A 15,273-nucleotide genomic window follows, 5' to 3' on the forward strand; every position below is an offset into this window, starting at 1 on the left:
TTCACTTAAATGTAATCTCTTCAGACTCTTCACATAATAGGAAAAAAATGTTCAATATTTAGTTCTTATGAATTACTTGCGTATTTTATTACTGCCTGAAAATCTTATCAAATATGCAGTTGTATGTAGTTATGAGAGAAATTTATTAAGACCAGTGTGTGGAATGCTGCTCTTGATATATCCTGCAATGCCAGGTGAAAGCCAGGTGACTAATTTTGAAAAGCATGCCTAAAAAAAATCAGCCCAGAATCTGGAATGGTAGGTTGGTGTTTTTTTAACGTGTCTTTTAAACCAATGGGTTTTCACTTCAATAAAAAGCTGGATTTTCAGCTTGAGGTTTTTGGCGTGGACCTTTGCCAAAAATGCACGCAGAAAAAAATGCATGGACTTACTTGGAGCTGTTTTTTTCTGCTTCCTATTCAATTCAATGGGAGATTCAGCACTGATTCTGCCCCAAGATAGGGCATCCTGCTTCTTTTTTCCGTGCTTCTTTTAACATGTGTTAAAAAAAAAAAGCAAGGGCTGCTTTCCACTGAAATGCCCCAAAATTAGCGTAACAAAAACTCAGTGTGAACTGACCCTAAATTAAGCGCATCCCCCAGCAGTCCGTGCGCCTAAACTGAAATTTATGGCAGCTCCAAACTCAGTCTTCATTTAGGCCAGAAAACAAATGGAAAAGAAGATAAATTTGGTGGGCCCACCCCTACAGTCCCTCACCATGCCTCCCTCTCGCAAAGTGGGGAGGGTGTCTTAGATACACCGCTTGTGACAAATTTAGTCTGAATATCATTTAAAGAGGACCTGTAACCACTCCTGCTATGCCTGTTTTAATAGCTACATACATTCCCCATGTAATAACAATTTTGGAGCATCTATTCTTATGGCTCTATGGTGTTCCCTCCCCATGAGGCAGGATATGGGCATAATCCACTCTGCTCACAGAGGGGGGAGATGAACTGGAATGAACTATTCCAGCTCAGAAACACTAAACTAAACCTAAGTCCTTGCCAGAACATTGCTGCCACCTGCTGGTGAACATGAAGAATGACAACAATATACATTTAAAAAAACTTAGAATGCACAGTTGTGAGGATATCATGTAATATTACATGAGATGACAAGGTTAACGCTCTTGACAGATTGTAGCGGGGTAAAACAGTTTACTAAAACAACTCTGGGGTGTTACACATTCCTTTTATTATTTCTACTGTAGAAGTTATGAATGAAATGCTAGCAGTCTGCAGTAAGGGTACAGAGGGGAGGTAACCAGTTGGGGGTGTGTACCTGCACAGTCTGACAATGGTAGCACTGATTGGATAGATTGAGCCTGTGCAGGGACACACAACCCAACTGGTCACCACCCCCTGTAACCTTACTGAAGACTGCTAGCAATTCATTCATAACATCTAGTGTAGCTGAAATAATAATGGCACAACAAGGAATGGCACAACATAGAGCAATAAGAATAGATGCTTTGGAATTGTTATTACATGGGGAATGCATGTGCAGCCAGCCAGTCGCAGGGGCAACCCGTGAGGTGCAAGGTGGACCAATGAGGGGCCAAATAATAACACACAATTCATCAGTTTACTCACGGTTAGCAGAGAGCCTCCCTGGGCTGGCAGCTCAGTGTTGAGGTGAACAGCATGAAATCCTCCGGGGCACGCTCTGTGTAGGGAAGCATCAGCCAAGATGGTGGTTGAGGTGCCCTTGATGTTAGGGGTGCTTAGGGTGCTTGTAGCGACTGAGTCCCTTGATGGTTTTTGTTGTGACGCCAGTACCGTTAATGGTGGTACAACCATAAGTGGTAATAATGAGGTAGACAGTGGTGAAATGCAACTCACAACTTTTACTTTAGATGTCTTTGGTTGCAGCAGAACAAAAATGCAGTTTCTTGATGGTACAGAGTTGATTCTGCAAATCCACTGTTTCTAGGCTTTTCAGGTTTCTAGTTTTGGGAGCAGTGGGTTATCTTCAATATCAGTGCAATTTTGGTGAGGTTGCCGGGGGCTATGGTATCCTTCACCTGAATATCCCAAAGGTCCTTTATGCCTGGTTTGCGGCTTTTATTCTTTGGATGTATATAAGTCTGTCCTTTTGTCTCTTGCTGGACTAAAACTTTTCCTCAGAGCTGAAGTGCTGGATCTGCACCTTTTCACTCTCTCAGTATCAGTCTTCTAATCAATGATCTCCACACTGACCTGTCTCTGTCCCCACTGAACTAATCATCAACTCTCATCTGCCTCACTAGGCCTGACCTAGGTATATATATATATGACCTGAACTTTATCCCCATCTAGTGGCGGGATGTATAAATTACACCTAATCTGCCTGTTAACAGGGATTTTGCAGATACATAAATACAAAGTTATACCGTACTGTACAATACATTTGTTAAGATCAAAAAGTACTTTTAAGTAGTGCCCACACACACGTAGTGGGACGTTGCACATGTAGCTATTAAAACAGATATGTCAGGAGTCGAGAATGGTCCTCTTTTAAAAAAATTGCATACATGGGATTTGTGATTTTTTTTTTTCCTTTAGAAAACTGGCGAAGGAGAAAGGATGAACTCCCTGACAGGGCATTGATTTCCAGATCATTTAACCTGTTCTAACACAGACTCTTTGAGTAATCTCTCATGTTTACCCGCTGAGCAGAAAAGCTGTACAACTAGCATAGCAGAACTATGCTTGTCACGTGTTAACTATTGGTTCTCAAAAGGGTACACTTCAAGACTGTTATTTCTGCCTTGTAAATGATTGACAACTATTGTGGTACTTTGCTACTGAGACTTTTAAATTTGTATGTACACTGTGCAATTTGTAATGTAGCATATAGCTCCTTTTCTGTGTATTTTCACACAGACTATTGCTTTTGTTAACCACACTCCATGCTACTTTGATAACAGAATGTATAGACAATGTCTGACTTTTCAGATGTTGTGTGGGTAATAGTTGTACTGAATGTGCTAGCTAGCCACAGGTTTCACACCACAAATTCAAATGATGTGTAACTTTGATATCCAAATTTTCTCTCTGGTCAAAGTCAGGGCTCATGCCCACGAATGCAAGGGCTCCGTGTCCGTGCTGCGGACCGCAAATTTGCGGTCCGCAATACACTGGCACAGACCGTGGGGCAGCCACATGCGGATCGCGGACCCATTCACTTGAATGGGGTCCGCGATCTGCATCCGAAGGTCCGCACCGCAAAATAGTAGTTCATGCGCTACTTTTTTGCGGTGCGGAGGCACGACCAGAAACACCACTGAAGCACTATGGCCACAGGGGGCACACGGCCGTGAGCATGAGCCCTCACACTGAGTTGTAGATATACTTTATTTACTAGCTAGATCACAAACTCAAATGATGTGTAACTTTGATATCCAAATTTTCTCTCTGATCAGAGTCACACTGAGTTTCAGATACACTGTATTTGCTAGCTAGATCACAAATTAAAATGATGTTTGATTTTAACATCTGACTTTCCTCACTGGTTATTCACACTAGGGGGAATGTATCAGTTTTCTGAAGTAAAAAAAAAGTTACATATGCAGTGTTTATGACTTTTAGGGCGGGTTCACATCACCATTATGGATTCCGTTTTTGTTTTCTGTTATAACCTGGTTCCCGGCTTCCCTGCAGGGGGTCTAGGCCATTCCCCAGTTCAATGAACATTATCAGACATCATGGAACCGGCGATTTATAAGGAATTATAAATCACCCGTCATCACAGACATATACCAGAAACATATTTGTGTCCCTGTGGTCACGATGAACAGATCTGTGGTCATAGTTTGGTGGTGGGATGCCGGGCAGGGGAGATATACATATCTCCCCACATAAACCAAATAACAGTATGATGCTTGGACTCTCCTGGTAGCCGGAACCCAAGCGGATCCATTGGTACCAGAACCACTTCCCTGTGACAATCTGGTCTGGAGCCATAAGCCCTAATCGGTTTTGTGGCTCATTTGCTGCCAGCCACAGAAGAGCGGTAGTGGACTCCTCCCAGAGGCCGGGAGGAGAGAGGCTAGCTACAGATCAAAAGGCTCTTGCCCGCAAGCGGGCGCATCGTTTCTCTAAAGGGGGGTCACATCATGCCATGTGTTTAGAGGGACCTGCAAACTGATGACATCACTGCCCCCCATGTGACTGCAGCTAAGAACTCACCACAACCCAAAGGACTCATATACCTGGTAAACTGACTTTTTTGTTCTGCTTAACCCTGGTTGTACCCTAGCATCTGTATTTGTAACCTCAGACCACTGTATATATTATTTGTGTATATTGTGTTATGTCTAGTGAGCCCTTAAGTCAATTAAATATATATAATTTAATATTGTGCTGTTCTGGTATTTCGATCACAAATTCCCAGGTCTGGGTTTTGACCTAGTTATACGCTACTGCAGGTTGGTTTCTCTAATATGGGGGTAAGTCCTGCGGTGATGTGAGGTCAAAGTCAGGCTGTTTTTCCAGCACTTTGACCTCCCCTCCCTACATGACTCTCCCCTTCTACTACATATCTATTGAACCCAAGTAGGAATACTCATTAAATGTAAGGAGAAATACTGATGTGAACATCTACTTTACAGTCAGCATCTATTGATTTTGCATATGTATATTTTATCCAATTGCATTTTATATGCGTTTTATATGCATTTGTATATGCGTTTTTAATGCAGTTTTTACATATATATTATATGGTCATGTATGAGAGTCTATTTGTCTATATGCTTATTTATTAGGGACTGTAGAATGAAATATGGTCGTATATGTGAGCAAATTATACCTTCGATCGATCCATTTAACATTGAGTTCGGTTCCAGGATTTATAAGTATCCATATCATCTCAAAGATCTTGGGGCATAAAAAGCCCTTTGAAGCAGTCTATTGTTATTCCCACTGATGAAGGGGTGTAGACCCTGAAACGCGTTTGGTGTTGGACAATAGACTTGTTGCATCTCATACAGAGAACTCTAAGTACGGACATTCATTATATAATTCTGTACATATCTTTGCTTCCAAGGTGGCTGTCCCAGAGGCTGAGGGGAATCTAGGACCCAGCAGACTGCAAAGAAGCTACAGGAAGTGGCTACTGGGTCACGTGGGACCCTACATTTGAGCCCAGAGACCGCGCAGGAAGCCGCGCTGGACCTGCTAGAATTGAAACCGTCGATAGCACGAGCCGGAGACCTCGGGAGTGGTAAAGTACTATAATTGTAGTGTTACCAATTAACATCTTTCCACCCGAATTGAGGGAGGATTACCATATCTACTAACACGACCATACCGTTATTAATTGAGTTGAGGCTGTGTGCTTATAAACTGCCGGTCATTTAATACTAGTCCGGACCTATCTACAATTTGAAGTAGGTCACTACCTGATCCGGGGGACATATCAACTACGGGCTGTATGTTGTCAGGATATCAGGATACATCAGTGCCTTTGGAACTATTTCATCACTTGTGCCTGTTTTGTAGTTTTTAGTTTATATAACTACCGCATGAGTTTTAATATATGTATTTTAGACATGTGTAATCGATTATATATTTTATTGGAGTGATTGTAATAAATATGAACCATAATTCCGATATAGTTAGTGCCCCTCCGTAATTCTATAGACTTTCCTCAATGTCTTAATTTGGAGATTAGACCACCATGACACCTTCTTTCAGCTGTGTCACATCTCTGCAGAGTTTCACAGATTTTTAGATTCCTCACTTTACTATCATCCTCCCCTTCCTGGTGCCTAAACACTGTCATCCTGCTGCTACCTCCAATACTGAGTTAGTTCCATTTAAATAGTCCCCCATAATAATATGCTCCCAAACTGCCCTTAATGGTAATAGTGTTCCCTACAGCAGGGTTCCTCAACTCCAATCCTCAGGAACCACTTGCCAGTCATGTGCTCAGGATTTCCTTAGTATTGAGCAGATGATACAATTAGTGTCAGTGCATCAGGACTTACCACAGGTATTCATTCTGTGGGATACTCTCAAATCATGACCGGCAGTTGGGCCCTGAGGACTGGAGTTGAGGAACACTTCCCCACAGTACCTCCAATAGTATCCCCATTAATATGTGCTCAATAATGGTGCCCCCAGCAGTAACAAGACCCCTCTATAAGATACTCCTATAAGAGCATGCAGTAGTAAGAAAGTCCCCTATACGGTCTGCACTAGTTATAATACCTCCTATAGTGGTTCAAGTATTTATAAAGACCGGCTGCAGTGCCCCATGTAGTTACAATGACCCTGTGTAGTGCCACTAGATAAAAGAACTAACTCCCCCCCCCCCCCCCCAGTGCCCAAATGTACGTGTATAATGCCCTCTGTATTATTTTAAAATATAATGGCCACTCTGCAATCCCATGTATGGCCACTGTCCCCATCCTTTCTATATATGATTGCCTCCTTTGTATAATGTCCCCCACCCCCATAGTACCCCCAGTCCATGGCCTCCATCCTTTCGATTTATGATTGCCTATTTTGTATAATGTCCCCCACCGTCATAGTAACCCCAGTCCATGGCCCACATCCTTTCCATATATGATTGTCTCCTTTTATAATGTCTCTCACACCCATAGTGCCACCAGTACATGGCTGCCATCTATTCAATATATGATTGCCTCCTTATATAATGTCCCCCACCCCCCTAGTGCCCCAGTCCATGGCCCCCATCCTTTCCATATATGATTGCCTCCTTTTATAATGTCTCCCACCCCCATAGTGCCCCCAGTCCATGGCCCCCATCCTCTCCATATATGATTGCCTCCTTTTATAATGTGCCCCACACATATAGTACCCCCAGTCCATGGCCCCCATCCTTTCCATATATGATTGCCTACTTTGTATAATGTCCCCCATCGCCATAGTACCTGCCTATTAAAGCAATAAATAAATACTTACCTCTCTTCCTTACTCTGTCACCGCTTCTGGCCTTTCTTCAAGCATCCCGGCGCAGGCAGTCACGAACACATCAATGTGACCTCCTGCCCCGCGTCATCATGTAATCCCGGCGTAGGAGGTCACGGTGAGGTAATTGCGAACACCTGCACCGCTCTACTGCCTCATAGGCTTCAGGTCACTAGCCTGAAGCCTATGAGGCTGAACGGAGGGGACGAGAGACATAAGCTCCCATGGCCCACATTGAAATTCCTGCTGCCTGGTGCCCCCTGCAATTTTGCGCTCAGGGTAACGCCCCCCCAGCCCCCCCCCCCCCCACGCTACGCAACTGTGAGCGTCGGGGCATGTGGGGGTTAAGGAATAACCCCCTGTAGTGACGCCTATGGATTGGAGGCTTGGGCAGATAAGTGGCAAATGAGGTTTAACACTGACAAATGTAAGGTTATGCACATGGTAAGGAAAAATATATATCACCAGTACCATACATACTAAATGGTAAAACACTGGGTAACACTGACATGGAAAAAGACTTAGGAATTTTAGTGAACAGCAAACTAAGATGTAGAAACCAGTGTCAGGCAGCTGCTGCCAAGGCCAATAAGATAATGGATTGCATCAAAACGGGGCATAGAACATAGTCCTGCCACTTTGAAAATCACTAGCCAGACCAAACATGGAGCATTGTGTACAGTTCTGGGCTCCTGTGAACAAGGCAGACATAGCAGAGCTGGAGAGGGTTCAGAGGAGGGCAACTAAAGTAATAACTGGAATGGGTGGACTACAGTACCCAGAAAGAATATCAAAATTAGGCTTATTCACTTTAGAAATAAGACGACTAAGGGACGATCTAAAATCCATGTATAAATATATCAGGGGTCAGTACAGAGATCTCTCCCATCATCTATTTATCCCCAGGACTGTGACGAGGGGACATCCTCTGCATCTGGAGGAAAGAAGGTTTGTACACAAACATAGAAGAGGATTCTTTACGGTAAGAGCAGTGAGACTATGGAACTCTCTGCCTGAGGAGGTGGTGATGGTGAGTTCACTAAAATAGTTCAAGAGGGGCCTGGATGTATTTCTGGGGTGTAATAATATTACAGGTTATAGCTACTAGAGAGGGGTCGTTGATCCAGGGAGTTATTCTGACTGCCTTACTGGTGTCGGGAACAAAACTTTTTCCCCTAAAGTGAGGAAAATTGGCTTCTACCTCACAGTTTTCTTTTTTTTTTGCCTTCCTCTGGATCAACTTGCGGGATAACAGACCGAACTGGATGGACAAATGTCTTTTTTCAGCCTTATAAACTATGTTACTATGTTACTATGTAGTCTAAGGTCTACATTTTAAATAGGAGTAGTAAATCTGCCCCAATGTACTTTTGCTTTCTATAGTGCAGTAGCTATAAAGGGCATAGCGGTAGATGCCATACCTGTGCCTGGTGCCTGATGGGGATTAAAAAACTCCTGCCCTATAAAAAGACTTCACTATTATAAGTAGCGCATGGGAGAGGCATGTTACAGATTTAACTTTGGGGGCCAGACACTTTAATCTTTGTTGCATTGTAAATAACCAACACGACATCTTGCATAACTCATGGTCTATAATTTCTAAGGATATAAATTAAAATGTTTACTGACAAAGTTAATTATTGACTTGAATATTGATTGCAAAATTTGCCAACAGAGTACCTGTTTGTCTTTCACTGGGCAATTCTTGTTGATGCTAAAACTAAAGGTCAGGGCTATACGGCCCCTTTCCACAACCTCAAAATTAATTATTCATCTATATTGAGCTGTGCATAACATATAAATCAGGTGGAGAACCTGTCACCACACTGTTTGGAGGTAAAGCTGTAAAAATGAAGAGGTTCATTTTTCTGATTTTTATCATATCTCTCAGCCATGGCGACCCTAGAGGTAAGGTAGAAACATATTTACTTTATGTTCTTGACTAACAGTATGTGTGAATTTCATAGCCGTGACTCACAGTGTGCTGAAAAGTTTGGAGAATTGGGTCACATCGCTGTGGCATTCCAGATAAGTAATCTGGTTATTTCACAGCACGACTAAGTGAAATTCAAGATACGTACAGAACATCAATGTTTGTAGAACAAAAATTACACATTTTCAATTCTTCTTAGGGTAGATATATAGACAGAAAATAAAATGTAACAATACATTTTCAGCAGGCTAACGCAATGTCTTGTGTACAGTCTATAGTGTTATTACAATACATAATAGAAACAGCACAGGCAATTTTCAAAAAGTTGTAGCTGTAGTGAATTGGATTTGTAGTTTCCCTGTGACTTTTTTTAGTACTTTTAGGTGTGGGTTGTAGGCAGGCATGGGATTCAGCCAGTTCCCTCCAGTTTTTCAGATCCGATTTTTTTAAATTACAACTGGATCGGTGAACTGTGTTTTCGACTGAGTCCCGATCCGGTGTTCTGGGCAGCTGGGGATGTTCACTTCCATTGCTTTGTGCACCTCTGATAGCTTAGCTCCTTAGTTGAGTGGTATGTGTGTGTAGTGTATGCATAGTGTATTTATATATGTGTACCATGTATATGGTGTATTTATGTGTGTCGCGTATATATGGTGTATGTATATGTAAATATGTGTTCTGACGCCACGTGTCGGTCTTTGAGTAGGGAACCTGTTGTTAAAAATTTCAATCCCACCCCTGGTTGTAGGTCACCACTAAAGGTACATGGTCATTGTCTTCCTTTTGTTAATATTTGAGGAGTTAATTTCTGGGAACCTTGGTGGCTCTGTTGACTTGGTCCAGAATTGTGGTAGGATGGTATCCCTGGTGAAGAAATGTCCTATCAAGATCGCCCAAGTGTTCATCCCTGTCTGTTGTAAGTAGTTACTAAAACAGGAATGTCAGGAAAGGGAACAGGTCCTGTTAAAAAAAAAGTTTTCTGATTTGGACAGATCTACTTATTGGGAGAGTCAATTGACTATAAGCAAATCACAGGGTGTCCCAGTATTAGGAACCCCAGCGATCAGCAACTTGGCAGCAAGCAATTAATTTTACCTGCAGCGCCACCACAGGGGAAATGAAGCATTACACAATGTTGTCTGTCCATTGCAGGACAGTACAGGTCTCACCAGACTCTCTTTGTAGCAACTCTTGACTCTGCACAAGAAATGAGGATCAGGGTATTCCTCTCTATCAGCTAGAGGGGGCAGGTGGTACAGTTAGAATGCTTCAGCTGCTAGATACATTTACAAAATGATTATTTGCAATTTTGCTTGTTGCCCAGGCCACACTTGCATATCAGTGTTTTGTAAGTGTAATGGGCAGCTGCAGCATCAGCACAAAATACAGACAGAGGTGTGCTATCAGCATAAACATTTACCTGATGCAGCAACCAATGCAATACAAATCAGACTGTCTCACCCCCTCAGTTTGCATAGCCTCTGGACTCTGCCCTCTCAGATGTAGTGCTGTGACCCCAGTCCTCCTGCCGCTGAGGCCGTGACTGGACTCTTCATTCCTCCTCGACAGTACTTAGCACTTAAATATTGGCTATGACTGCCACTACATGGCTAGCCATGCCTAAAAACTTTACCTAAGACACCTATAAAATTAATTAAAATAGTACATACAGTATATGCTGCATAGTACAAGATTAAAGAAAGTCAATAGAAGTACACATGTGTATATACAGCTATGTGTGCATATTGATACATATGTTATGTAAATGCTGTAGATATAGATATTAATATGTACTTGATTAGACCTTCTGTAATCTTAGAATCTTTATGGTTTATGCACTTGACATGATCAATTTTTTTGTGAGGTCTCATAAATTCACAGCAAAATACAGCAGACTAGAAACCACAATATAACTGTACCATATGCAAGTGATTTCCAGTGAGGTCTTATGAATATAGCATTATTAAGAACTAGACATCAAGCCCATTGCAATAACGGGCGCTAGAACAGTAGCGCATAAACATTAGTAGGAACAGTCTATATTAAATGGCGCTGGCACTGATTGGTAGCTGTGGCTGGTGGCCGAGACTGTTGGCTGTGGCTGAGACTGCTGGCACTGACTGATGGCTGAGATTTTTGGCACTGACTGGTGGTGCCGAGACTGCTGATAGCGACTGGTGGCTGAGACTATTGGCACTGTGACTGGGGGCTAGTGGCAGTGACTGATGGCAGACAGCTCTACACGCCGAGCGCGCAGGTATGGGCGGTGCAGGCGGTGTCCGTGCATGTGTGCTGATTTGACAACACGCCGTGCATGCGCACTTAACAAATCGGAACACACGCATGGACACAGTGCAGGCACACAGGGATTTTATTTAGTAGAATATATAGTATAGGACATTGTATAGAATTTTTTTTTCCTGGATCCATCATCCGGAATAACGGGTCCGATATTTAACATTTTTCCAAAGATCAAAAGAGAAACCCACTCCTCCTATGTCCCGACGCATGCGCAGACCAGAAAACCGGAGCATGTGATGCGGCAATTTCTGGAACTCTTAGTAACGGATCCAGCATAAATACATCTCAATGGAAGTGCGCTATTGTTCCTGGGTTTTGACCGGAAAAATTACTGCAGCATGCTGCAGTATTTTTTCCGGTCAAATACCGTACAAGGGACAGAACGGAAGACATCCTGATGCATAATGAACAGATTGCTTTTTGTTCAGAATGCATTAGGACAAAACTGATGCGTTTTTTTTCCGGTATTGAAACCCTTTACCGGATTCCAATCCGGGAAAAGAAAAATGCTAGTGTGAAAGTACCCTTACTATCTTACTTTGGAATGGCAGTTATATAAATGTACTCTACAAATTCTACTTCTTTGACTGCTGCTCTACAGAACCTACCTCAGTCAGCGTGTCATCTTTGTCACTTGCTGCTGAAATGACATGAATCTTGGTGTTCAAGTCACAGCAGTAGCAGACGGCATAAAATTATAAAATTCTTAGCCCTGCCTCCCCAGCCCCTTCCTGTGGGGTTGTAGCTTCTTGCTGTTCCCTGTTCTGCTTGAGCATATTTTTACAGCCACCTCCCTCATCCTTAAAGGGGCTATCCAGGAAAAGATATTTATGACATCCTCAGTATAGATCATCAGAATCAGATCTGCAGGGCTGCCACACTCAGGACCCCTGCCCATCAGCTGTTAGAAGAGACTTTCAGCCCCATAGCCTCTTCCTCGGCCATGTGACATCACTGAAGATTGGTCACATGGCCTAGTTGCGGCTCAGCCCCATTCAATGGGACTGAGCTGCAATACAAAGCTCTGCTAGTATGCGATGTACAACACTGTTTTTGGAAAGCTGCCGAGAGCCTGTGTTGCTCACCAAAACTCCGGTGAGCATAGCAGCTACCCGAGACAGCTGATTGGTAGGGATGCTGGCATTTGGATCCCCGCTGATATGATAATGATGACCTATCCTTAGGATGTGATCATTATCTTTTCCAGGATACTCCATTTAATCCTCAGTGATAGAGCAGTGGTGGCCTAACTGCTTACAGAACCAAGCTAAGAAATAGGGCTACAGAGTCAAGCTAAGAACAGCTTATCAGTGGAGGTATGGGGTGTCTGACTCCCGTCGATCAGATAATAATTGCCTATCATTAAGATAGGCCATCACTCATAAGGGGTTCTCCCAGAGTAATTAAAAATGGCTGGAAAAAGTCCATCTTATAGTGTGACTTGGACTAGTTGCCTCCACTTGCAGAGCTGCTTGGAGCTTGGGGAGGGGGGCAGAGCCTCAATACACATTGTGCTCTAGTTTCTCAGCCATCCTGTCAAGATGCTGAGCCATGAAAGCATGTCACACATACAGGATTGCACCATTATTATCTATTGTCCAGCAGGAACTCTGATATACAATAGATATTATTAGAGCGTTCTTGTGTGCAATATGTCTTCATGACCGAGCAGCCTAACTGGAATGAGGAGGAGAGATGTGATGTTGCTCCAGTCAGACTGCTCAGCCATAATGGCACAGATAAAAGCTGTAACGCGCAGTGGGTGTTGAACCACTGTGCCAACTGGTTTGGCTTTGGGCTATCTCTAAGGGCGTTATCCCCCCTTAGGCTACCAGCGCCGTACATGTACGGCACTGGTGCGATGTGTAAACATGACGCCCGCTCGCATGTGCAGCTAAATACCGTAACCAGCAATAATGCCGATCGCGGTAATTAAATGCTTTAGATGCTGTGATCAAGTGAGATCACAGCACCTAAATGCACAAAAACCCTACCTATGCCCCGTGTGTCCAATCCGTTGATAGGTAGTTGCGCTGAATACTGGTAGCCTTACTGAGTAGGCCAACAGTATTAAAACTGCAATTCTTAATTTGGCCACCAGGTGGCATGCCAGGATAAGAAATGAGCAAAAGTGAGCAAAGTAAGCTAATAATACTTTCCTGATTAACCAAAAAAAAATAAAAAAATAAGCTCAAATTAAACACAAAAAGTAAAATAAAAATGCAAAAAAAATATAAAAAAATATATAAAAGTCTAAATCACCCCCTTTCTGTATAATAAAAAAAAATATATATCAATAAATATCATGACCAAAAATGCCCAGACTATTAAAATAGAAAAAAAATTCCAATACGGTGAATGGCATAACAGAAAAAAGGGTAAAAATGGACGATTTGCCATTTTTTCATTGCTTCTGTTACACATTTTTTTAATAAAATGTGATCAAAAAGTCTTGCATACTCCAAAATGGTAACAATTAAAAGTACAGATTGTTCCGCAAACAATGAGCCCCTAAACAGCTCAGTAGACATAAGTATAAAAAAGTTATGAAGGTCAGAACATGGTGATATAAAAAACAATACATTTTCTCAAAGTTTAAATGTATTTTTACACTATTTAGACATAAAGAACCTATACATATGGGGTATCGTTGTAATTGTACTGACCCACAGAATGAAGGGCATGGTCAGTTATGCCATAAACAAAACGCCGTGGGAACAAAATCCTTTTTTTTTTTTTTTTTTCAATTTCACCCCATTTGGATTTTTTTTACTGGCTCCCACAATATTTTAAAAAAATGTGCTATCAAATAAAAAATAATTATGTGTCATGAGTCACCTCTGACACATAATTCACAAATTCAGTTGTATAATCGGTGTGTCCATGGAGGTAGTACTCCAAGGCCCATATTGCCACCCGGTGTGGAATAGAAGGAAAAAGCACAACTACATCCAGCGCAATCCAAGTCAAATCTGAATTCCATTTTTTTGTAAAAAAATACTCCCGCAACACATCAGAGGTATCTTTAAGTTATCCGGGGAGTCTCTTGACAAGCGGCTGAAGGAGCGAATCCAACCACTCCCCCAGGCGCTCAGTAAGAGACCCGATACCGGTAACAATGGGATGAGGAGGGGGTGGATCCAAGCCTTTGTGGACTTTGGGTAACGCATGTATTGTAGGCGTGACAGGTGATTCCGCAGATAGGAAGCAATATCCTTTTTTATTAAGAAAACCCAAATTTCTGCCTTTATCAATAATAACAGTATATTCATTTATATACTTGGGCAGTGGGTTACTGTCAAGCTTCCTGTGGGTGGAAGTGTCAGCCAACATTTCATGCATTTCATGTTTATAAAAATCTTTCTCCATTGCTATTACAGAACCCCCCTTATCGGCCATTTTGATGATAAGATCTTGTGGTTTACTGAGGTGTCTCAGGGCATTACGCTGTTTGACACTGAGATTGTATTGCCTATTTTTATTAGCACGAATATCTTGCTCATGTATATGGGTAAGTTCCCTTTCCAAAGTTTCTTGGAAAATGTCAATACTGCAGGTACGGGACTGTAACGGATAATATTCCGGATGACTGATTTTGAAGTTCTGTGCAGACGAAACCGCACCCGAACCGGTACTGGTTAGTTGTAGATCTAATAAGCTAACCAGAGAGACCTGTTCATAAAAGGAAAGATCAGTAAAGTCAATGCTAGTAATATTAGAAAATTAATGGTGTGCAGCCGTGAGTGTCGGCTGCACATCTAAGAAGTGCTTTTTAAGGGTTAAAGGGTTTATCCCATCTTAGACAATGGGGGCATATTGCTAGGATATGCCCCCATTGTCTGATAGGTGCAGGTCCTACTGCTGGGACCCGCACCTACAAGGAGAACGGAGCAGAGAAAGTGCAGGATTGCCATATTTGGTTTTATTCTTGGGCTTTTTATAATAGGAGGCATTCATCTGCACAATGGATGACTCCTGTTGTTCAGGGGACGATACTTCTGATAATTCCTGTGAACAACTTGCACAAGAATCTTCTAAATCACTTGGCGTGAAACTGACTTTGCGTATGGTTTTTGTCTTGAGAGTCTTTGAGAATTGATTTGGGGGTATGGCGGGGATTCT

At 42.4% G+C, this 15,273-nt stretch overlaps 1 protein-coding gene across 1 annotated transcript in view; it reads left to right on the forward strand.

Moving 5' to 3' along the window:
• The first annotated feature begins 8,688 nt into the window (after positions 1-8,688).
• The window catches only part of GC (GC vitamin D binding protein), a 319,714-nt gene continuing 313,129 nt past the window's right edge, over positions 8,689-15,273 (forward strand). Inside the window, exon 1 of the mRNA XM_044303019.1 lies at positions 8,689-8,825. Within this exon, the coding sequence (XP_044158954.1) occupies positions 8,768-8,825 (58 nt within the window). The 5' untranslated portion in view covers positions 8,689-8,767. The remainder of the gene's footprint in view (positions 8,826-15,273) is intronic.

Source organism: Bufo gargarizans, chromosome 1, assembly GCF_014858855.1.
Source record: "Bufo gargarizans isolate SCDJY-AF-19 chromosome 1, ASM1485885v1, whole genome shotgun sequence".
NCBI classification, from domain to species: domain Eukaryota; kingdom Metazoa; phylum Chordata; class Amphibia; order Anura; family Bufonidae; genus Bufo; species Bufo gargarizans.